Here is a 24,980-nt window from a genome sequence, read left to right on the forward strand (position 1 = left end):
TTGGTGGGTTTTTTGGGGGGTTTTTTGTTTGTTTCTTATTCTGTTCCAGACGACATCCAAACAGCAAAACCTTCATTCTACTACTCTGACTTCTTAAAATAATACCTCAACCCCAAACGAATGAGCACTTTCCTTTATTTGCCAAGCTAAGAAGAACTGCAGCTCGTGACTGTCTGAAATATACACTTCACTCAAAAAAATCAGCTTTCAAATGTACAGTGAAAGAGTCTCAATTGTACAGTTCACATTTCACCATGGTGGCATGGAGAACTTGATAGAATCTCTATATATACACATTTTGTAAAAACACTGTTCCCTTTAACTTCATTTGAAGCCTGGTAGTGAAGTCCTGTGAGCCTTCCCACAGCTCTCACAAAGGAGACACTGGGATTTGCAACAGGATCCCAGTCCACCCATATTTCTAGGACCCACCTCTATTAGCAGACAGCTGCAACCATTTCACACCGAACACCTAAACAACTTTCCCACAAGGAAACAGGCTTTCTTTATCCCCACCCAGCATAAAACTGGTCTCTTCACAGCTACTCCAAAGCTACTTTGGGAGGCCACCATTCCTGGTGGTTCTTCAAGCCAAAGCTGGAAAATCCTCGGGATCATCAGGATTTGGAGCCACAGGCTGCACCTGTAAAGTAAGAAAAGAAGCTTTATAAAAATGAACGTGTTTCAAAAAGCACCTGACAGCTATGGAGATGTATTTTACCCTTAAAAGGGTTCATTCTTCCATTCAAGTTCAATGCTGCTGCTACTAAATCCCACTTCCAGTCAAGTTGTATCCATCACTATCACAGAAATCCTGAATATTTATCTCAGAAGTTACGACTACTGTAATTTCTGCAGTGTGAATGGATTTATAATGCTGCCCGGAGAGGGCCAGAAGATCATAAGGTTTGCAGCACTGAATGAACAAAGAAAGTAAAGCCCTCTCAAGAGAAATACTGTGTGGTTTTATAAGCAGCATTGCTATATTTTTACATTCTAAAACTACACCACAGATTGGGTTGTAGCTTTAAACACTATGCTCTGTTTACTATAAAGAGCCTTTTTTATTCAGATGAAACAAATGCATCAACACTTCCATATTATTCTGAAACTTCCCAGCTTTAAAGCATTTTAGTCACAGTAAACTGAGACCTTCTGTTAGTGTGAAGAATAGAGATGTCATTTTCCAGTGTGCAAATACTTTTTTTTTTAAAGAAAAAGTTAAGTAGAAGGTTTTTTTAATGGCTATATTGAACTCATCATTCTGTAAGATCACTGATTACTGAGAGATCAGAAGATCTAAGTATCATTATTGTACTATACTGAAATTTTTCCCAAGAGATACAAGCCTTTAGTAATTTAATTACTTTCCAATTTATGTCAAAACTCATTGCAGAAACAAATCTTCACTGCATTCTTTCCTCTAGTCACCATTACAGCACCCAGTAATCAGACCTTTTGAAATACATGCATTAAGAGCTGTGAGCATGAACCAGTATTTGAAGTAACACGATATGGGCCAGGAACTCAAAATAAGCAGGCCAACATACTATGAGGCAGGAATAGGAAACAAGTCTGTCACTGTGGAAATCAATAATTCCACACAAAAGGCAGTAGAACAAACACACAAACACCAACAACCCGAAAACAAACAGACAAAAAAAAACAAACACAAAAAACCCCAAACCAAACAAAAAACAAACAAACAAACAAACAAAAAACCCACAAGCAAAACAACCAAAAAACCACATATAAACTCATAAAAACCACTACCACTGCTTTTGATTGAGGTCTGATCTCTCCAGCTCTTCCACCACGACCACCTCGTGCCCCTCTTGATCCACAGCCAGGGCGAGGAAGGCTCCCAAAATTAATATCCAGCTGAGATGTGATGTCATTCACCGGCTTTCGAAAGACAGGAGAATCATATTCAAAGGCTTCTTTCTGCAACTAAAAAGAACATGTGGTTAAAGCCACAGTTTCCATGGACAAGCTTCTCCCCTCCCCAGCACAAACACACGCACTTGTGTTACAGACTAAGCAGCAAATGGATCGAGGGGACACCTGGAATAGAAGGAATAGGATTTTAACAGAGATGAGGCAATTGCAGCTTCCCAGATGCCTGGGAGAATTCTTTGTTGGCTCAGAGATTCCTGGCAACAAAATCTTCTGTACCAGCTCTGTAATACTGAAGAGGTTTTTCCGAAATATCATCTAGGAGGTTTTCAAAGGCACTAGAGAATCAGACCTAAGCTACTTACTCCTACAGTTACCTGTAGTAATGGACAAAGGCCACATCATAAAGCCATCTAATTGGTGTATTTGTCTGCATGTCTTCAGCTATGAGACTGCTGTTGTTCTAACTCTGGGTGTTCCTAACAGCTAGTGGATGTCAGACTATCAGACTATTGCCCATCACAGGTTCAATGTGCCCATATAGTAATGATAATGTATATGTTAACTCATCCCATACAATAATGAATCACTTATTCAATGTCTGATTAAGGGATTTGACTTGCCCACGTTACACAGTTCCTGTACCTCCTATTCCATGCTCATTTTGACAAGGTCTCTTGGTACTGCCAGAACTGCCAAAAACATTATGGGCAAGAAGAACAGAAACCTGTATGCAGTCCTCACACACCTGCATTCTCTCTTCAGAGTTTGGGAGAGTTATTCTCCCCACTCCTACCACCACCACCTCCCTCAGAGAAGGAACAGGGGATAATGGCAACTCTGACCAGCAAAGTCCCACTAAAGAGAGCACAAGGCCACTTCAGGACCAGTGTCTGCCCCAGAAGTGCTCAATCATCTGACGGGGATTAAGCCTTAAAAAATTGCAAGGTCTGATGTTAATATTGTAACTAGACACAAGATAATATGTATCCATAAATGCATGCAAGTATCAAAATTCACTTTTGTGACTTCCTCCCAAAACCTGAAATGTAAGTAAGCAAGGGTGTGAAAGAAGCCTGCCCTCTCTCTCCAGACTCAGACTTTATCCCTGAAATTTCAATCTCAGGGACATCATGAAATAAAATACAGGGGAAGGGGGCAGAGTGGGTAAGCACATCACAGCAGAACAATCTCTCCAGAGTTAGTTGTTAGAAGCAGGACCCTAAAACTGAAAAAAAAAAAAAATAAAGTTAAAATTCATATATTCCAAGGGCACAGTGAGAGCTGGGATCCAGCACAGATGAAAAATAGACCACTTAGCATCGAGACTGACAGATGCCAAAACCTGAGTTTAATAAATATACATGCAAGTGTATACTGGCAGGATTCAGAGTTAGGAAGAGAAGTTTTTAGTAAACCAAGGTTCTCTAGCAGCATTACCAGACATCTACACAGGTGGCAGCAGCAAGGACACATTTTATATGGATAAGACTGAGCCATAAGGTAGAACAACTCGATACATTATGTATTTGCACACGAAATAGGTGTGATAATCTGAGAGGGGGAAAACAAAATGAACAGACAGTAAGTTTAAAGCAAGTTTCGGGCCACATGTCATTAAAGTAATAAAGCTTAGATACTGTTCTCTTGTCTGTTCAGATTATACTAAAACTAATAAAAAAGAATAGAGACAGTTTCCTAATCCTGGGCATAAAGGACAGTTTACAGAATTCCTGAGGCAATGCTTACATCATGGCTATATTTTGACTTGTGAATCACCACTGCTTTGGAAGGAACAGTGGATTCTGGCTTCCGGATGTTGAATTCAGGCTTTGGTCGATTCTGTTGCTGAAGACTTTTCCACTCATCTAATGTCATTTCTTGAACTACTTCTTCCACTGGCTCTGCTTCAGCAGCTCTAAAGGTTTATAGTTGTAAAGTAAAAACCATTAGCTTGCAACATGCCAGGATGAACAAGAACACTAAGCTCTAAAGTAAGGATACCAAACAAAATATTTGGAATATTTCTCACCAAACTGTTGTCCTTAAATTCACTTGCTCGCCACAGTAACTTTGTGGGAGAGTTTTACATTAATGTAAGTTGGAGTATTGTTCAAAGTCAGTCATATGAACAAATGCCATCTGCAGCCACCTCTATTGCTGCTCATCCAGTAAGTTCAAGCACTTAAGATTCTAGACAAAAAACACTCTGCCTTTTGATCTCTCATACTCTTAACCCTACAGTTTAATAGTGGATCTATCCCTAGCAAATACAGCCACAGTAAAATAAGCACCTAGAGCAGTTTTAAAACACCCCAATTGCACAGTTTCATTGTCCTGGAATGAGGTGGATTCACATTTCAGTGTAGTTTTCAGTCATCAAAAAAATATGATTATCACACCCTGGGATCTTCTAGGTAATTATTAACATTTTGTTAATTTCACAAGATGCTTCTTTAATTTTTTTTTGGTCAGATATAGTAACACACAAGGAGCCATTATTTATCACCCAAAAAAACAGATTAATCCTAGTCAAGTTTTAATTTGTCACAAAGTGCAATGATGATGATATATTCGAGGAAAACATATTGCATATTTTTGAACTATAAAGACAGAAGGTTTTGTCTGTAAGATGCATAAATAAGACAGGATACACAAGACAAAATTAAAGATTCTTCTCCACTCATCACTGCTTTACTACTCTGATGCTGACCACAACTGGCTTGCCCTGGACCAGCAGCTCTTGGAGCACTACAGGTATATTTTTTAATAATACCTAGAGAAAGCTGTCCCCTGCCAAGCAGCACCACACACACGGAGCACAAATCACTTCATCCCTGTAACTCTCTGCTGCCTAAACAAGTCAAATATCATTAACTACAGGAAAACCCACACTAATTATTCCCAAACACTCAAGAAACCATTTCTCCCTTCTCCCACAAAACTGCTATTGCTATAGCAGTTGAAGCAGTTGAAATTGAGTATTTCCCTTACACCGATTTTTCTGGAAAACCCTTTCCTTAGGTCCCATATGGAGGAGAACTATGGATTTGGTTTTCCTTAGTCAGTCGCAGTTCCAAGTCTTCTGCCAAATGCTGGTGATTTTCCCAATGTAAATATACAGTTTATTAGACTTAAGTTAGAAATTTTTATCATGGAGAGAAATAGAGTCAAATGACAGTCAGTAAACTGTGCACTCTGGTTTTTGAAGTTATAAGAGCAGCCCATCAGACTGCACAAGTTTGTTTGGAGCGTTTTGTACATTATAGAACTACCTTATACATGAACAGGGCTGGTCCCTTTTCCTACTTGACCTTGAAGCAAACCATTCTATTTCTTGCCAGTCAAAATCAGACAGTACTTTTCTGAGACGCCCAGCATGTGACAGTTGGAAGCAGAACTGAACAGTAAGGCAGCCCTTCATTTTGATTTTAGGATGAACACAGTTTTAAATTCACTTGACAGAAGAACAACAAACATACAAGTCCTGCACTATGTGCCTCCCCCTCTGACACACCCTGTTATTTTGAAAATTCCAGCTGTATCAACCAAAAATTAAAGGTTAAAAGACTGGTAAGCAGTCTGTAGTTTCACACGGATTAAGATCTGAAACTATACTAGACAGATTGAGTTAAATAAAAAAGATACTGGTGAAAGAAGCAGTTACTTCTGGAAAAACACAAATGGATACTGTTCCACGTGTAACAGCATTAAGAACAAATTGCACCCCAAACATTTCAATTTGTTGTCTTCAAGAGTAAGAGGCCAAATAATTTCAGTTACCTGAATAAATAAACTCAGTTACCTGAAGTTTCAGTTTTGGGAGCAAGTGCTAGAAAAACAATATTAGTGGTAAACACCCAGAGGAATTAAAAAAGAGAAAGTAAACCAATAAAAGGGGTCTCTATTAAACTGGTTTAATTTCTTCTAAAGTCACTACCTCAGAATGGAATCAGTAAATTGCACATCTGAACTTTAAGAAGTCCTCTCCCATTAAGTTTTCAACACATTAGAGAGACGATGTCTTAAGGCATGAGAAGCCTTTAAAGGTGTGATGAGGAAACATATAACACTAAAAAAAAGGGAGGTTTTGCATATCCATGATAGCAAGGCAAGACACTCAGGTGGAAAAAAAAACAACAAACCCTAACACAGCAGCTTCTCTTTTTTAAGTATTAGAAAGACCATGAAGGGACATTGAAATCTCTGGGACATTAAAATCAACCAGACAGTCATAAGAAGTGACAGCTGCAGCTAGTCATGCCTTGGGTCAGAAAGCCCCCTTTCAGGTTTAAATTGCTATGACCACAAGATAACAGGAGGACATTTCACTATACAGCAACTTGACCTCTCAAAGAGCAAAGGCATTGCTTTGAAAAGTACACGTCTATCAAAAGCAACCATTGCCAGTTCTAAAGGAAATACTTGTGGATCTACAGTGCAATATTTGTTTTTTCAACTGCCTAGCACGGTTTGATTTTTACTCCAAAGAATGGTTTTAACTGCTAGATTATTAGCAGTTAAAATTTGGTTTAGGATGTCAAGACTCCCAAGGGAAAACACCTCCCATGAGTGAGGCACAGCAACAGAAACCTGCATATCACATTTTGGGCAGAGACCCAATTGCAGCAGCTTATTTTGGGCACCAAGCCTGCATGGGAGTGCACTCTGTGCATTACTTTCTACCTTCTAACCTTACACATTTCTAGTAACTGCTCGGTGTGCATTTTGATTAATCAAATTAATAAGCTCCTTGGCACATGAGCAATCATGCTCACAAAATACTGCCAGACAACTAAATGCAATCTCTGGACATGAGCAAAGCCAATTCACAATGAAAGTCCCACCAAGTCACTAAACAAGAGCCCTCAGTAACAGTTCCTACTGCTTCAATGTTTTCAGTAGATGCCCATAACCCTCTAGCTGTGCCTTGATTACTGGGCATACAACAAACAAAACACCTTTTCTTTTTAACAGAAGAAATGCAAATAGAAAGCAATGGCATTCAGCTCAGCTATTATTTTCATATCATTAAAAATGATCATAGCAAGTCTTTATAACCATAGCAAGTCTTTGTCAGATCAGCTTTTGTATTATTCAGCTGCACAAAGCAAATCCTTAGCCAGCTTTTATCAAGAAGTCAGTGACATGAATCTTTCCCACCAAACAGCACTTACAGGAGCATTACCACCAGCTATAGCAAAATTCAAAGTTAAACAAGGTAAGATCAAACAACAACTGTACAAGTTTACCGCAGAAGAAAAACACTGAACCACATATTTATGAATCTCTGTCCTGATGTGTGAATAGCTTTATGTCACCACTGAACAAAAAAACAACCAAACAACAACAACCAAACCAAACCAAACAAAGAAAAACAAAAAAGAGATAAATAGCTCAAAAAGCTTGAAGATAAATTTACTAACTCTGCAAATACCCTTTAGGAACAGGAATTGATTAGCCTGTATGTTGTACTGAATAAAAAGAAAAGTCTATTAATTTAAATTAGTCAACACAAGCGTGTCACATTGCTGACTGTGAAGACAAGTTCAGCAGAAAGCAGATGTGAGGGAAGCTTATCCTTGTATTTTCTTACACTGTTAAGGTTAGGTTTTGCTTTTGCAGCAAACCAAACCCCAGCTATTAGCATGCAATTTGGTATGATACAAATAGAGACAGATATTGTTGATATACTCAATAAAATTTGAGGATATGGGAAAAAAACAACTCGCTTCACATTACAGATGTATTAAAGCAACTCTCGTCCTGCAATACTTTGTAAATAGAAGCTCAGGAATGGCAACGCCGACGCAGTCCTCAGGGCAAGACCCCCTAAATTAGAGAAGCTTACACACTCTTTCCAGAGTTGCATTGAAGTTAGCCAGTACCACACCAGAGAGACTCACAGCATCTTCGCAGGAAGGTTATTCCCAATTTCCAGGATTACATTTTTTTACAGTTTAATTTTAAATGGAAACAGTTACAACAGGAAAGAGAATGAGAGAAGAAGCAAACCCAAGCCTTCCATCTCTTTCTCGATAAAAGCATACCACTGCAACAAAACAGCCGAAGAGAAAGGGTTTCCTTGCAGTCACTGCATTATAGAGTCAAAATGAGAAAGATCCCAGCAGCAGCCTAAGCAAACACACAATCCTATATAATGTTGAGGCTGCAGCAAAAGCAGAAGGCAGCAGCTCTGGAGAGCAGGGGCAACCTAAGCATATGAGACTTCTAAATAAATCCTGAAGCATAAAACCAGCTTTTGCTTTTAAATATTAAAAGAACAACAACAAAAAAATAAAATCTCATATGTTAAGACATATGCCTACAACCATCCCTAATGACCTAGGCACTGATCCCACATTGCCTCCTATTTTAAAATACATAAAGTCACTGAGCTGACACCCCCCCCCAAAAGGTAAGTGCAATGAGATAAATGTAACTCATGTTTTGTATATATATTTGTAGCCTTCAGGACAAGACTTACTGCACTGAAAAGAGTACAACTGCAGAATTTTCTACTTGTAGTTTACTCGCTTTTTTTTTTGGATCTTACAGATTTCAGTGGACTATTCCTAAATGCAGCTTTTTAAAAAAAAAAAAACTAGAGCAAGCAGCTATCACAAGTATTGAGGCCATGCTGATGAGAACACAGCTGCGTTGGGCAGGTCATGTCTCCAGGATGAAGGACCAACCACCCCCTCCCTAAGATCTTGCTTTATGGGGAACTTGCCACTGGCTGCCGCATGAGAGGAGCCCCGAAGAGGAGATACAAGGACTCCCTGAAACAACATCTCAGCCTTGGCCATACTGATCACCATAACTGGTCTACTCTGGCCTCAAATCGGGAGGCCTGGAGACACCCCATCTATAACGCAGCTGTCTCCTTTGAGAACGCAGCAGGATCACCCTCGAGGAAAAAAGGCAACGCAGAAAGAACCGTGTATTGCAGAATACACCATCTAAGGAGTCTTTCTGCTGTGCCTTTTGCAATCGGATATGTCTGTCACGTATTGGCCTCATAAGCCACCAGCGTGCCTGTAGCAAATGTGGATAGAGCCTTCCCAAATCTTCGTTCGCAAAGCCCAGCCATGATGAAAAAAAAAAAAACAAGTAGGAGGAAAATCTCCAGAAAGGCTCACAGCCTGACTGAATACTTAGTGATTTCTAAGAGAGGTAAAAGAAATGTAGACAACTGGCAGATTCTGAGAGGGGCCTTTTCCAGTGCATACACTTCTCATGCCTTCAGCTCTACAAGGAACTACTACTGGGACATGTCTCCAAAGAGCTTGAGTTGAGTTAGAAACAAATACAAGTGTGAAACAACTAAAGGTACCAGCAGTTGACAAAATAAAAATAAAAAAAGCTGAATAATTTCTCATATTTAACTAATACAGTGCATTTTTGACAATGTATCTGCACTACCCATCTGATTTAAGTTCATCTAGAAACAGGTTTTTTGGAAATTCAGTCATAAGTCACTCAGTTTCAGAGGTAGATTTCCCCATGTGTACACATCTCTAGCTATATATTAAAAGCTACTTTAAAATTAAAAGAATCAAGGCTATATCAACTGAACTTCTTGGGGGGTTAAACAACCTGAACATATAACACAGGTTTTGTATTCCAGTCAGCTTTATAATTAAGAAATAAACCCATGTCACTAATAACTGGAGCTGCACCATTAGGTAAAAAAGGCCATCTTTCACCTGTCAAGAATGCAATTTAATTATTTGTTAAGTCTCTTATTTGGCCAAGATTGTCCAGTTACTTTTTCTTAAGCCAGTGTTTATCTGCTGTGAAGCAAATTCTTTCCAGACACTGGACAGAATGAAAGCCAGAAGACAAGGGGCAGATTTCTCAATTTCCCTACTTCTAAGGCTCACTGCATTTCCAGAAAGTTTTTACAAGTTCTGCATAGCCCTTCATGAATAGATGACAACTGCAGCATATTAGTGACTGATTACTACAGACTTAGAGTATCTTAGTGCATTTTAAATGTACAAGCACCTTGAATACCTTTTCTCAGAGAACTTCAAAAAGCACACTAGTTTTCACTAATTAGCCAAGTTAAAAAGGTAAAAGATAATATGTAGCTCCTCCTGAAATGATTATCATCAAATCTTAGGAAGATAAGCATTGTGGTACAATTAAATGCAACCTCCAGTCACCTGAAATCAAGCTTTAGTCAGAATTAGGGATGCATTTTCTATACTCGCAAATATAGACAAAGCTTTTCTATTTTTAAATATGTGCACTAGCAAAACTTCACAGTTCATGTTTCAAGTGTGTCTCCCAATATAACAGTAAAAATCAATTGTTTTCTTTGCATTTAGAAAGAAAATATTTAAGTCAGACAGTACTTGCTCAGAGAGTCTCCTTCAGATGTCCCTAGCTGTTCAGCAGTTTCTACAGTCTCTTCCATAGGTGCAGCCTGTTCCATCCCACTAAAACAGGAAACAAAATAAAACCACCACAAAGTCTTCATGAGTCACATTGGAAAAAAAATACCTTGCAGATCAATATATCACTTTTTTTTTCTAGAATTCCTTGGGAAGAAGAAAAAAAGTAGAAAAGCTCTTTGATCATAAGCAGAAAGATCTACTAAGTGACTGGTTGAGCAACTAACAAAATGAGGAGGATTAGGAAAATACAACTTCTATTTCTTTTTAAACAAAAAATGTGAAAAGCATGTATGAAGACCAAATAATTCAATCATGAATACTAATACAAGTACTTGGTTACAGTATAACACTGGTGTTTGAGTTTGCCTTTTTGCTTCTTTTCAACAACTAAAGTTTGCAGTTTCCGTAGCATGGACATCAGTTCACTGTCAAATGAGAGCAGTAACTTACTTGCCTTCCACTGGTAAGTATACATAATTAAAATTAACACCTTTTAGCTTTGATGCATGATTAGTGCAATTAAGGCCCAGACATGCTTTTAGAATTGTTCAGATAGCTTGAATTTAATGTCACTTCTACCACATCACAAGAAATCCTTCATATATCATAAGTTCTGATGCTACTGAACTAGAAAAAAAACACCAAACAACAAAACTTTACTAGGGAGAAAAAAAATACAAGGGACCTTACACTTCTTCTAATTTCAGGAAGTTCACACAGCCTTCCCTGACATCCTACAGAAGATAGTTCTCAACTGATAGTATAAAACTAGCTGACCAAAAGCACAAAACTATGTTAACCTAGCTGATACTTTGATAAGCCAGAGCACCTAACCAACCTACATTTAGTATGAAATACTATAGAAGAGAGAGAAGTTAGTACAACCTTTCAGAACCTGGAATATCAAGTCCCAAAAATTATTACAAACCAAGGCTGCATTTTTCAAACCTTTAGCACGATTCCCTGAGTCCACAATCTAAGTTCTAAAGCTTAGATTTTAAGATAAAATTTGATTTTTAGAACAATTTTGTGAATGTGTACGTGGCCAAAGACATTTGCTGTAAGTTCAAAGCGCTGCCTTTTCTCTGCCCTTTATCAGCCTTCAATTAGTGTTCTAGATGTACATGAGAACAAAAGCTACTGGAAACAGTAGCTTATTGCTAGGTGCAGAGAATGGACACAAGCCAGCATTTTCAGTGAGATCTTACAAATCTGAACAGAAACCAGTGCCACTACAAGAAATACAGACCTGAACAGAAAATTCCCAATTTTTTTTTAATCTAACTGACCATTAGCTACTGATTTTCCTGTGCACTTTAAAATGCATTTCAGTGGTACAGTCAGCCAAGTATTAGCTCCAGAGCCATACTGAATTGTATCACAGTTCTGCAATTTAGGAATGATCCATAAAACTCAAGAAAAAGAGACTGGACTTTAAGCCTCTGAACAGAGTTTGAAATTTTAATCAGCATTTTGGAGCAATGCCATTAAATACCACCTGACTATTGAGAAAAGTCACAACTTATTTCCTTTAAAGGACAAATTGGCTCCAGTCAAAAGATTTTGGCAGTATTAAGTGAACAAACACCATCATGCCTTTGCTACAATTTAATCTTACCATCAAGAAGGAGACAAGTTTAAAAAACTGTGGAACACCACAACAATAATGGAAAGCAACACTTATAAAGCTCAAAATGGACACGAAAATGATGAATAGAAAATGATCAAAGGTAGGCCATGGAAAATTCTGACCTATGGTGGACACCAGGGCATGATGTACCTCATAACAACTTCAACTGCTCTGCAGTTGCAAGCTCCACCTCCTCCCTTTTTGTTATCTGCTTTCATTCCTCTGGAGAGGAAAACAGAATTCTGTGACTTCAGGAGCTTTTTCCCACTAGGACCTCAAACTAAAACCAGTAGTGACTTTTTGCCTCCAGCTTGGATAGAGAAGGAGGGAACAGAACACTTAGGAGACACACTACTGTTGTCGCCGGGACAGAGAGATTTCTCTGAACAATTTTTCCTGCACTCTGTAGGCCTTGCTTGCCATGGAAGTGTCAAGTGTGTATTGTTTATACTTATAGACTGTGTGAAAATATGTGATGTTTATACGTGGTTAACTATGTGTCTAATTATAAGGTTTGAGAACATAATATGTTTATAGAAAGAAAACCTTGAGAAACTGAAGATAATGAAACACCTGCAAATTTAGTAAAACTCTAAAAGCAGATTAATTAGAAAGAGGTTTCTATGCCAAGGATGATTTCAGATCGCGTGGACAGAACATCAGGTCCAATGAACTGGGGACATGAGACACGTGCACAGACTGAGCTATCCAATCATCTTATTATGAGCATGTGCCCTAAACAAACTAAACTGTATAAAAGTTAACTGATTTAAATAATAAATTGACATATTGCCGATCCTAAGGGTCTGTGAGCTTATGTTCGTGCCTCCCCATCAATAACTGTAGTGTACACCCAGCAGGAAACAGCACACAGAACACTTACCTTTTGTCATTCCCCCTCTGTCTTTCAAATTCACGTTTTCCTCTTTGGTCAAAGCCACCAAAACTTCTGTTTATTCTACCACCTCTTCCTCTACCTCGCATTCCACCTCGTCCTCCACCACGACCTCTTGTTGGTCTTTCACAGTCTAATCTTTCCACTGGCCTACAAAGATGACAGCCAGTAAGATTTTTTTCCCTGCAGAACAGTGAACAAGGAGGAAAAAAAAAATCATATGCTTATATTTGTGCAGCTGTGGGACACGTCAGTATATAACAGCTACTGCACGGTTTTTAGAGGGCATCTTTTTACAGCACACAGTGCAGTTGTTTCAGTTTTGTCATTAAAAATGGACATTGACTGAATACAGGAGGAATTATTACAACAAACGGGAACAGAAAGATCAGCTGTTTCTTGGTAACACTGAAAACATCAGAGAAGTTAAAGAAAACATTATAAAACTGTCAAATCTTCAGTAACTTTATTAGGCAATAGCTCCACTGTCTAAACCCAGATTTAGCCGCAATTACTAAAAATTTCAGCCAATTTTTTAAGTACCAACTATTGTGATGTAAAGGAAGAACAGCCACACTCTGAAGCATTAAAGGTTTAGTTGGAATTTCCTACTACTTATGAAGAAAGTAAAATTGATATGCATTCACTGTCCAGCAGTAAGTAATAAGACAAAGGTCTGTATTGAGTTTGAACAGTAAGTCATTCAACTTGGAACCTCACCACATGCTCTGCGAAGCTTGGCATGTGAGCTCAGAAATAAACATTATTAATATGTTGCAGACTAAGTGTTACATTTTCAGGCCTTCACACTTTTCAGTTTCGTCTTAGATTTCTGACATTTAACAAAACCGCTCCAAATCAACAGGCAAGAAAGCTGGAACTGCAGCTGTGACAGGCATGAGCCAAATCTTGCAACAAATCTACACCCTAATAATGTGTAGATCATGCCTTCAAATCATGCCTGGCTACTAGAAGAAGTAGCTTTTTAAGAAGGTGATCACTTTTCCTTCCCATTCCTGTGCAGATCCTCCTCATGACACATACTTTTCCACTTGGAATTCCACTTGTCTTTGTGCTCCATCAGGACGGTATTCCAAGAAAGATGGTCTCCACGCAGCCTTGTCCTGTTTCACCTCTGCTCCTCTGTTGCTGAAGCCTTGCTCTTCTCCCCACCAAGGTGGTCGCTTCTGGCCTGCACAGACACACACAGATCACCAACAGCTCATCAGTAACTGTAGTAGTTTAGTCTAGGCCCTCCTTGGTGACTAGTTTGTAACCAAGGAAGTGCCCATATTACCCAATATTCTCTATGATTTTTACATAAGCCAAGAGTATAAGAAGAAAGGAGGAGAGGCCTTCGGTCTCTTTTTTCCTTCTGGTGGCTCTGAGGGTGCGGGTTCCCTGCTGTTGAGTCTGTTGTGTTGGAGAGTGAGGCCTGGTGAGGCCTGGTGAGGCCTTGCCGACCTTGGGAGGCGGAGGTTGCCAGCGGTCATTCCAGCATGACTTTCTGTTGTCCCAAGGAGAGTAGTAAGATATTCTTTTGCTAATTCTTTAGCTTGCTAGATCCTGAGTTTCTGATCGTGTGTATATCTATTTTGGGTTTTGTTTGTTTTTTTTTCCTTCCCCCTTCCCTTTCCCTTTTCCTTTTGAAATTGTACATATATTTCAATTGTATATAAATGTAAAATAAGTGTAAATATATTTATATATATTACTTTAGCTACCTCTCTCTCGTTTTGGTTCTCTCGTGTTTTTTTTTCTTTTCCCTTGGTTTTTGGGGGGGAGCTCTTGCAGTGAGGTTTGGAGACTTGGCAGGGAGCCAGCTTCAAAACACCTCAGTAACTGCATTGCACTTACCAAACCACTGACTGAAAGGAGCTGATTACACTTTGCACTCCTTGGATTTACCTTCTCCAACCTCAAGTCCACCAAAACATTAAAAGTCCTCATAGTTAATGTTGCCAGCAACTGTTTGAAAGACACTTCCTATCTCTTCTGTAATGAGGAACCTGCAAAAATACTCCAGGTTTTGACGCAAGTCAGATGTTTCCAGAAAAGACGGTCTAGAGAAAAACCTAATTTTGCTCACATTAAGTCATAGAAAAGGAGAACAAAAACTGTTTCATGTATACTACAGGATGAGGCAGAGAAGCTTCAGTGGAAAAGAGTAACTGCACGATGGCTGCAGGAGTAGTGAACAAGGGCAAGAGGAGGACCCTCAGAGACAAGGTTGATCATGAAACCACACACCTGACAGATGAGCTCAGTTTTGCAGTCTGAGCCTTCCACTCTACTCTAAGCTCCTGGCTGTGGTATCTAACAACCAGAGCAGGGTCATCTCCTTTTATTACTGTTCTGTGGAGAAAAGGACCGCTCACCAACACTACAGGGCACTGAGTTTAAGTGGCAGAAGGCAGTGAGTAGAAAGGCCTCAACACCACTAATTCTAGAATGTCAACATATTCCAACATAAAATATATTTTCAGACTTTTAGGGTTTTGTTCAGCCATTGATGGGGTTAAGGAGGATCATGTTGGGAAGGGTGAATGGAGAGAAACTGTACACTGTAAGAGAGAATAAAGTGAGGTTTTCTACTCAACCTGTATACACCTAGCAGATTAGGGTTTGTTATATGCTTCCTTCCCAATTTTCCCAAATTCTATGCTCCATCTGCGACAAAGTTCTCCAGAAGCAAGCAAGCCTTTTGCCTGCTAGGCCTCAATCAATCAAGGAACTACAAAAAGATGGCTCTCAAACCAACAAAACTGAGCTACTCTGTCCAGGAGAAGCAAAGCTGAGCAAATTACTGAACTCAAGTCACTGAACAAGTGACAGTCCTGGCTACTGTGCCTTTGCTGCTGGCACACAGAGAGAGTAAAGCCTATTCTGTGCCACAATATAAAGATGTAAATTAATTCACAGCTCAACAGAAATGACCACATAAGATCTCTGATCAAAGCTTAGGTGGCAAGCACAAAGCCTAACATCATCCTTCAAAAGAAAATTTCAAAGAACTATCCACTCAGTGAATAACGAAGGAGAGAGGTAAATAAAGCTTTTTGTTATACAGTAACGACAGTCATATTTGTACACACAAGATAGTAATTCTCCCTTTTCAAGGTCTAGGACTACTCAATCCTTAGAGCAGCAAGCATGTTTGCATTCCCCAAATTACAGTGTTATCTCTGGCTGAAGGACAACTTTTGAAATTGGTGTTTAAGTAAGCTTTTCAAACTAACACAAAGCAAAACTATAAAAAAAATACAGAATTGTACATCTGTCTGCTCTGCACACATCTCAGCTACACTACCAACTTTACAAGTGTAGAGCCTCATGACCACTCATTTCTGAACTCATTTTTAGTTATTTTGTTTGGGTCTGAGTGCATGACTGCAACAGAAGACTGTATTTTTATTTATTTTTTATCCTCTCATTGGCTGTCAGAAGCCTCAGTTATTCTACAAAGATTTATTTGGCAAGAACGCAGTAGTCAGAGACCACCTCCCCTATGTACTTAATATTAACCTCAGCTTCACCTTCAGATTCCAAGAGCTCCTTAGAACCAGTAAAGCAATGCCAAAAAAAAAAAAAAAAGTGCAAAAGTAATTTTAACAAGACAAGACTCTGGTTCTGTTATCCAGTACCATTTAGAAGTACTTCAAAACAAGCCCTCTTCCCAGATATGTCAGATATGACATGTCACTAGCACTGAGCATTCTGGACAAAGCAGTCAGTTCTACTCCAATTTCACTGTAAGACTGTTCCACTTTGATTCTAACAGGTGGCTACAATTACTGCAGATGGATTTTAAACACTAGAAAGATCATCTGTGGCATTTATTACCTGCATAAAAAAAACAGCCGTAACTGGTTTGACAGACATGAATTAAAACAGTATGCAGCACCTATACCTCTCTAATAAGATAAGTCACCTCCAGGGCAGAAGTTTGTGTGACCTGCTTGTAAATCAGTTCAAACACAACTTTCAGCTCTGCACATAAGTGCAAACCAAACCTGGCAGTAGTGATAGCATAAGCTGTACAATTATAGTCCTCTGCCATACGTATGTCCCAGTGTAGACTTATTTAAATTTATGAAGCTGAAGGGCCACCTACCCTTTAGGGCCAAAAAGGAAAAAAAAAAAAGGCAAAAAACCCCAAGACAAAGTACAAGCAATCTTGTATAGCACTGCCACAGTAGCTTTCACTTAAAAAGAACTGGGCTACACTTCAAATGCTTATTAGCTACCTCTGCAAGTACAACCCAATTTTGTCTGCTTGTTTGCATATATAGACTGGTATGCAAGTTTTCTTCAAAATCACACACAAAAGAAAAGCTTTGGAGTTTTGTGGGTCATCTGCTTGAGGTCTTACAAACATCACGCCAGAAACTGAAGCTCACTCTTTCCTAGTTACCCAGTCTAGCCTCTCTTTAAAGTGTTTTTTCTGTGTCTTACAGTTACATCTGTAATCTGTATTCACCTGAAAATGCATCCCACCATTCTCCACTTCACTACAGCTTCCCTGGAAGGTTACTGCAGCAGCCTGTTCTCTTGGATAAGTTGCCTGTTGCTTTACTTTCTAGAGGAGGAATCAAAGAAATCTGATGCTTAAACTGTTTCAACAGACACAGCTTTTTTTTTTTTTTTAATTACAGGAGAAGCAGCTTGAGCTATTGTTACCAGGGGAAAACACCCGTAAATACTAAAATTACAGGTACTAGAACTAGACATTGCTAAAGAAAAAAGCCCGGTTTTACAAGCTGTGGAGTAAAATCAGCACTGATGCAGACCTGCTAGTTTTGGCTTAACCCACAAATAAAAAAAAAAAAAACCACAAAGGGAAAAAAACCCCTCTCCAGCTCTAAAACAGTATTCTTCTTCCCAGCAAGATGAAAAAAACATTCAAAACCACACAAGGCACAAGGAGTTTTGAGAGTAGGTGCATCACCATACAAACCTCGTCTATTGCTCATGAAGAACAGATGTACCAAAATACCACTCTGCATGACATTTTCAGGCAATTAAGCAACTTCCAAGCCTCAGCTGTGTCATCCGGAAGTAAAATATCTAGTATTAATATTAACAAAAGGACAAAGATTAATAGACCCAAACCAGGTGCAGGCTATGGTAGAAATACCTTGACTAGCAACCAAGAAAACAATTGTAAGGAATATTTTAGGTACAGTAGGATACTGAAAAACCCAAATACCAGGTCTAGGGGACTTAAATAAACCATTGAAAGAAGTTACCAAGGCAGAGGAAGTGGAGTCCAGAGAAAGAAAAGATTTTCCAAGCTATAAAAGGAACGTTCGTTCTGGGTCACCTGACAACTTTGTGTGAACCATATGAAGTGGAGTTGATTCTTAAATTACATTCTACACAATCAAAAAAACCATTGTTCTGAATTCAAAATCACTAATTCACCTACTATTATTCTGAAAAGATGTGATGTTTTGAATTCAGCGACTTCACTGTTTGTTCCTTCCAACAGTGAGCCACGTCATGGTTGTTGTGAGGAGGTGTTTCTCTCCAGCCAGCTATGGGAAGATCTGCAAAATCAGCCTCTAGAGATCTAGATCTAATCCTCTTCACCAATACATCTTCATACCACATAAAAAGAGAACAACACACGGGTTATGCAGTGGTGAGACACTGTGAGATGCTTGAAACAGAACCTCTACAACCCTTGGTGACTGCCCAAGAGGCCAAATTAATTGAATTAGCAAGAACAGCCTGGTGGGAACGTGATCAGCAAGTGACTATTTATACTGATTCTAAATATGCTTTTGGAGTGTGTCATGCAATGGGTATGCTATGGAAAGAATGAGAGAACCTTACTTCAGCAGAAAATAATATTTCTAATGGATCTGAAATCCAAATGCTCTTGGTAGCCATTAGGCTTTCAAGGGAAATTCCTGTAGCACACTGTCCAGCTCATAAAAAAGGCTTCAACTGAATGCAACAAAAAAACCCAAATCAAAACAAAAAGAATTACTCAGATCTGTAGTCAGACAGATTTATAATGGCCTCGAGTTTAGGAATAGCACTTTGGGATATTACACAATGTTGGGAAATACCCCTTGCCAGCATCTAGGGTTGTCATCAATAGGAAGAGTGAATGGGAAGGGTCATAAACTGTCCTACTATGTACTTGTTTTACTGTTAAAGCTTTAGGATATTATGCCTATTGCTTGTAATAACACTGGATTGTAGTCAAATGCCTTGAAAGACTTCATGAGTTCTTTTTGACATAACAGCAAGAAAGCTTAAAAACAAAGGGAGAACTGCTGTAAATTAAGTTTAGTTAGCTGAACTCTTTTAACCGGATTCTCTTGCCAAGTAGTTTTGCTTACTAAAAGCAGCTAAAGTTGCTGCAGCTTTAGGCAGCAAGCTGCAAACTTTCACCTTGAAATGGTGAACTAGTCTTGTGCTATTGTTTAGCTACAATAAAGGGAGGCTCTGAGACCAGTGCAAACCAAAAGATTAAGAAGCCCTGACTATCAGCAAAAGCTGCAACCCATCCAGACAAAAACAGCTACAGAGAAAGAATGTGATAAGGAACAAGAAGACTCCAGAACAAAAAAATCCCCATTGGAGTCAGAGATGCACATGAGGTGTGTGAAGTGTGTGAAGCACAGGTGCGTGGGTTGTAATGGTATAAAATCCCAGGGATTTCTTTGTTCTAGTTCCCTCTTGGGTAGCACCTAGCTGGACCTGTACCAAGTGCAGTACCATTCAATTACTAATATTTCCTCCTAGAAATTGGATGTGAGACTCAGCTGCGGGAAACCCAAGGTAAAGAAATTTATTTAACAACTTAATCTTCCTTTACACAAAGCTGCATAACTGGAAGTAGTAAAAGGCAGTTCACAACCTCAGGGATTTATTCTGCTACACTTCTAAGTGTGGCAGATTTAAGACTCCACAATCTTACTTTCTCCCCTTTGAATGTGTGTGTCCACATGATTTTATTACCAAACTTCAATTGATTTTGTGAACTAAAGCGTAGCTAATTACATGACCCGCAAAATAATAACAGAATGTCCCAAAATAACAAAAAAAGGCTTCAGCTACTGCATGCAACACACCCAAGAAAGTCACATGGAGCTAGACTTCTGTTTTCATGTGTGCCAGTACTCACTGAATTACAGAATTGCCTACTACAGCTTTCCTCTAGAAAATCCTTATGACACTGTAGCTGAAAGAACGCTATCAGGATAAACTATTTAAAAATAAAAAAACTGCAGCCAGCCTAAGACAAAACTCCTCAGAAACTTCCCATGCCATATTAGCTAAAAATTCAAACACATAGTATTAAGAGGGACTATATATAAATGGTACCAAAGCCATCAAACATACACGAAAGAAGAAAACCTGTCAGAGGTATTAGCAAGAAAGGTTTAGAGATTTCAAAAGAACAGAGCTTATTACTGCATGATCAACAAATTCAATTTGCCTGGACTGGTAAAGAATGCAAGCTCTGCAACTGGGCCTTTTGAATAAAGAGCTGGCAAATGCAGTTTGGTCACTGTGGTAAGAATGAACTGAGTTAACATTAAGAGGTGCAATTAGAAGAGTTGTAATACCTACAACCAGTCTTTACCCAAATCCTAATATAGTCTGAAAAAAAAAAAAAAAACAAACCACAAAACAGTCAGTAAAAGACAAAAAAATACATCATTAAGGTCAAAAGTGTAGGTTTTGGTAGGTCATGAAATAGGATTACAGTTTCTCCTTAAAAAAGAAAGATTAAAAAGTTGTCTCCTTACAGTTGTGTCAATTCATACAGTAAACAGCTGGATTCTAAAAGTCAAACTATTGCATTACCTGGCAAAGTCCTCTGAAGAGGTTGCTTCAAATTGAAATTATCTCCAGAAATTCTGTAAAAACTCCTCTGAAAAAGGCAGTGAAGAACTACATAAACAAAATGTCAACTTACAGAACTTTGTGAGTAAACCTTCCCCTTTAACTTCAAAATATAACACCACAAAAAAGTCTCTCCAACTACTGTAAAACTTTCTATATTACAAGACAGATGACTAGGTTTGCTTTAAATCTTTCTAACTTTTGTTCTGATTTAATATGCTCGGGAAACAATATAGTAATAAAACAAAAATCATGAAACTTTTAACAATACTTTTTGTAACCCAAGCAAGCAAACACTTGAGAAAAGACTGGAAGGGCTGTGTCTCTTCTCCCTGGAGAAGGCTTGGTAGAAGCCACATCACAGCATCCCAGCACTGGAAAGGCTACAAGGAGGATTAAGGCTCTCTCTTCACAAGGAGCCATATGGAGATAAGGGGCAAGAGTGGGGATAAGCTGCATGAGGAGGGATTTTTTTTACTTCAACCAAAGCAGTACCAGAATCTGATTCAGCTGTTAAGGTGGGTCTGGATGCTGTTTTATGGTGTTTAATTCCTAATCAGTGAAATTAAGTTAGTTATGCCCAAAATAAGGAGGAAAAAAAAATCAGTAAGAAAGTCTGGAAACAAAGTCTTAAAATACAGTTTGGTGTGGGGTTTTTTGTTTTTGTTTGTTGATTTTGTTTGGGTTTTTTTTTTTTAATAATAGTAATTAGTTTCACCATTTAGTAAGTTTAATCAATATTATTTATTTCCCTAAGCAGAAGTGCACTCTTCTAGCAATGTGTCCATCAATAGTTTTATGCCAAACTCAACTAGTTCGAGGACCTTCCTAAGAAGTTACTCATTCTCAACCATTAAGCTGATACTCCTCTGACCCTTTTATAGAATCCAGAAGCTCTCCAGTTGAACCCTGTGTAAAAAATCAACTTTTTATGGCCCAAATAAAAAGCTGAAACCCCACCTTACTGAAGATTTTTCCCCCAACACACCATTCATTTTATATTTGTCAGCTACACCATCACTATGTAGTTGCCCTAATTCACAAAGTGATCTCTGCCCTACAGAGCAGACTTGCTAAGACAGCACATCCAAAAAAAGAACACACAGTTAAGACCAAGTCTTGACTATTTATCCTGGTTTAGCATCCTGAGCAGTCCTTATTTCTTAACACACCCAAGGCAAACATAAAGCACACATAAAATCCAGGATAGCCATTTTATTTAAAAAAGAAAGTGCATTTTTCAGAAATAACTCTTCTTAAAACAAATGTTCATTCCCTTTACCTAAGGATACTATAGCCAGCAGTCTTTTCTCCATTTTAAATTAGCAGGAAACAAGGTGCACATCTCTGATCTCTCTGTATGAGAAAATGTGTTCCTTAACACGAAGTTTAAGAATAGTTAAAGATACTCCACAGTGCCACTGTGTATTACCACAGAATGAAGACACTGTCTACAGACAAGCAGGAGGTAAAGGATGGTCTTCACATACTACCATGCTCCTACTAGGTCACTGATAACCACCAGTCCTTGTTCAAGAACATTTTCATCAAAACTTGAGACTCTGCTGTTCACTGAACAGGCTCCTACACCTTCTGTTGATAATCACAGCAAAGTATCTTTTAAATAAAATAAGCTGTTACTACTGTAAGTATTGGTATTACAGGCAGCAATCTCTGACAAAGTCACATAACTACAGAGGAACCTCAAAAAGATGAGTTTCACATAACTGTCCAAAGGGACAGTGACAATTTTTTTATATCATCCTAAGATGTTCATTAACCAGAACATGGAAAGAGTCTCTGCTCAACTAACTGCTGTGGGGAACAGTGTAACAACTGAGCCTAAGCAAGTGAACTGACAGCACCAATTATAACTTGATGGAGAAACCACACGGAATCAAAGGTCTTTTTCTAGGACATTAAAACACACAGTTCAATTATGGTGAATTTAAAGGAAGCCTTTACTACAGGAAGAAAATATCTTAATAACAGATTACGCGTTAAGCTTCATTGCTTGCTACAGGAGAACAGGAACTTTAGAGGGTGAAACCAGAATCTTCAGTGCAGAGATTCTCTATATTTGGAAACAATCAGCCAGCCCTTGGATACTTTAGATACTGAATCCAACAACCTGCAGCTCAGTACGAGTAGTAGTAGTAACAATCAGACTCACAAAGACACCTCCAAATGCACGGAGGTACAGCGCAGCAAAGCCTTCAGCTGCAAAGAGGACTGTGACAGACTTCTTGGTACAAAAGCTGACCAACTCCCTATTTCACCAGCCAATACCACGCATCAGAACCTAGCAGCTGACATACAACCTCGGCCATCACTGAACACCGTGATGAAGAATTCACCCGGGAAATAAGGCTGGAACATTAATGCAAGATTCAGGTAAAATAAGCACAGATCCCTGGAGACATTAGAACCCTGAAGACGTTGAAATGCCAAAAAACCCACAGGTACTGAGAAAATAAGCCCGAAAGCAACAAACACTTAAGGATAACGTCCAGGGCGATGAAAGACATCGACAGGGCTGCTAAACCAGCATGAAAGCTACAGACGCTGCGGGGGAGGAGTTAATGCTCTTGCTCTTGTCTCTTAGGGGCTATTGCTGAAGTTTTCATTTACACCTCCAAAGGCTGGGAGCACGGCCACCCGGCTTAACGCTACTACTGCCCTGTCCACGGGGGCTTCCAGGTGTGCTTTCACCAAGGCAAACAAGGGTTTTCTCAGCCCTGCCGCGATCCCGCTGCTCCGGGCACCGCTCCCGGCACCGCTCCCCCCTCCCCGGGCAGCCCGTGCCTCCCGCCCCGCCGTACCTGTCAGCGGCGGCTCGGCGGCGGCCGCGGAGCCCCCCGGCTGCCTGCGCTCCTTCTGGCTCTCCCTCCTGCCGCGGGGCACGGCTCTGCCCGCCGCCGCCTCGTCGCGCTTCTTGCGCTGCTGCTGCTGCTGGCGGCGCTCGGCCTCGCGCAGGATGTCGAAGGGGTCCGAGTCGTCGTCCAGGAGCTGGTAGAAGCGATTGGCGACGGCGCAGCCGAAGCTCTCCTGCGTGACGGCGGCCACCGCGCTGCCCACCGCACCCTTCATCGTGCGCGGAGGCGCCTCTCCCGCCCCGCCAGCCGCCACCGCCGAGGCTGCCACGGGGCCAGAGTCGCGGGCGCGACGTGCGGAAGATGCAGAGGAGGAGGCAGAGACGGAGCAGCCGCCACGGCCCGGGCCGGCCAAGCCCTGCTCAGCCCGGCCCAGAGGGCCTCGCCCGCCCCGCCCGCCGGCCAATGGGGGAGCGCGGCCCCGCGGCCCCCGCCCATAACCATGGCCGGCCCCGCCCACCGCCGGCGCGCGCGGCCAATGGGAAAACAGAACGGCCAACGCCGCGCTGGGCCCCGCCCCCAACGCCGCGCTGCGGCCAATCAACGCGCGGCACCGGTGCCGTCAATCACGGCTCCTGACCAATGCGGTGCCGCGCTCGGTTATTCACGAGGTGTCACTCGCACCCCGGGACAGCGGGAACGTCCCGTGTGAGGGAGGCACTGGGCATTCCTGCCTGAACCTGGGGGTATACAATCTTGGAGTCTTGGGACCTTTTTAACCACTCGTGGGATCCAGAGAAGGACTGTGACCACCACTCTTGACCAGACTGCACCACCACTCTCACCAACAGATTTTCCCCTCTCCTTTTACTTTGGACTCAGGAGGGCCCAACGATCATCACTCTGTTCATGCCCCAGGGTGCTGGGTTATACATTTGGGTTTTGTGGGTTAAAACCAACTGTTTGTCTGTATAATTGTATTTATCGTGTCATTTTATTAAATTGTTATTCTGACTTATAATCTCTCTTTTGAGTTGGGTTCATTTCCCCTGCCGGTTTACCTTTAAACCAGCACACCATCACATACATTTTCCAGCAATGCAATTCTACCGAACAAAATTAACTACGTGAAGCCTTAATCGGAACAGTAACAAGCTACCTCAGCAGAGATGGACATGCTGATAGCAAGCACTTGTTGAGGAGCACACCTGGTGCCAGCAGCTCTGCATGTGAGCTGGGCATTGTGCCCTGGCTGGAGCCCCAGGAAAGGTGGCCAGTCACCCAGAGACCCTGCAGGACCCAACCAGCAACGAGAAGACCCCAAGTGTTGATATACTGATTTGACAGAAAGAAACACTTGGAAGATGTAATAAAAAAGACTCAGATAAAAGATACTACGACTAATGATAAGTTACTACATAAGTCCATAACATACAATTAAGTCACATGCAGTGTGGTTAAGTATTTGCTATTAT

The 24,980-nt window shown here is 40.3% G+C and overlaps 1 protein-coding gene across 2 annotated transcripts; it reads right to left on the minus strand.

Moving 5' to 3' along the window:
• Nucleotides 1-119: 119 nt before the first annotated feature.
• HABP4 (hyaluronan binding protein 4) lies at nucleotides 120-23,920 on the minus strand. 2 transcript variants are annotated; one of them, XM_064641139.1, is made up of 7 exons: nucleotides 23,515-23,920; nucleotides 13,871-14,018; nucleotides 12,815-12,976; nucleotides 10,260-10,343; nucleotides 3,646-3,814; nucleotides 1,774-1,950; nucleotides 120-643 (listed from the first exon to the last, which is right to left on the minus strand). In XM_064641139.1, the coding sequence occupies exons 1-7, from the start codon at nucleotides 23,780-23,782 to the stop codon at nucleotides 587-589; spliced, it is 1,065 nt and encodes a 354-aa protein (XP_064497209.1). In that variant the 5' UTR covers nucleotides 23,783-23,920; the 3' UTR covers nucleotides 120-586. The 2 variants fall into 2 exon arrangements, with proteins under 2 accessions (XP_064497209.1, XP_064497208.1); XM_064641138.1 differs by having other exon boundaries at nucleotides 12,815-13,009; nucleotides 23,515-23,918.
• Nucleotides 23,921-24,980: the final 1,060 nt, after the last annotated feature.

This window comes from Pseudopipra pipra, chromosome Z (genome assembly GCF_036250125.1).
Source record: "Pseudopipra pipra isolate bDixPip1 chromosome Z, bDixPip1.hap1, whole genome shotgun sequence".
Taxonomy (NCBI): domain Eukaryota; kingdom Metazoa; phylum Chordata; class Aves; order Passeriformes; family Pipridae; genus Pseudopipra; species Pseudopipra pipra.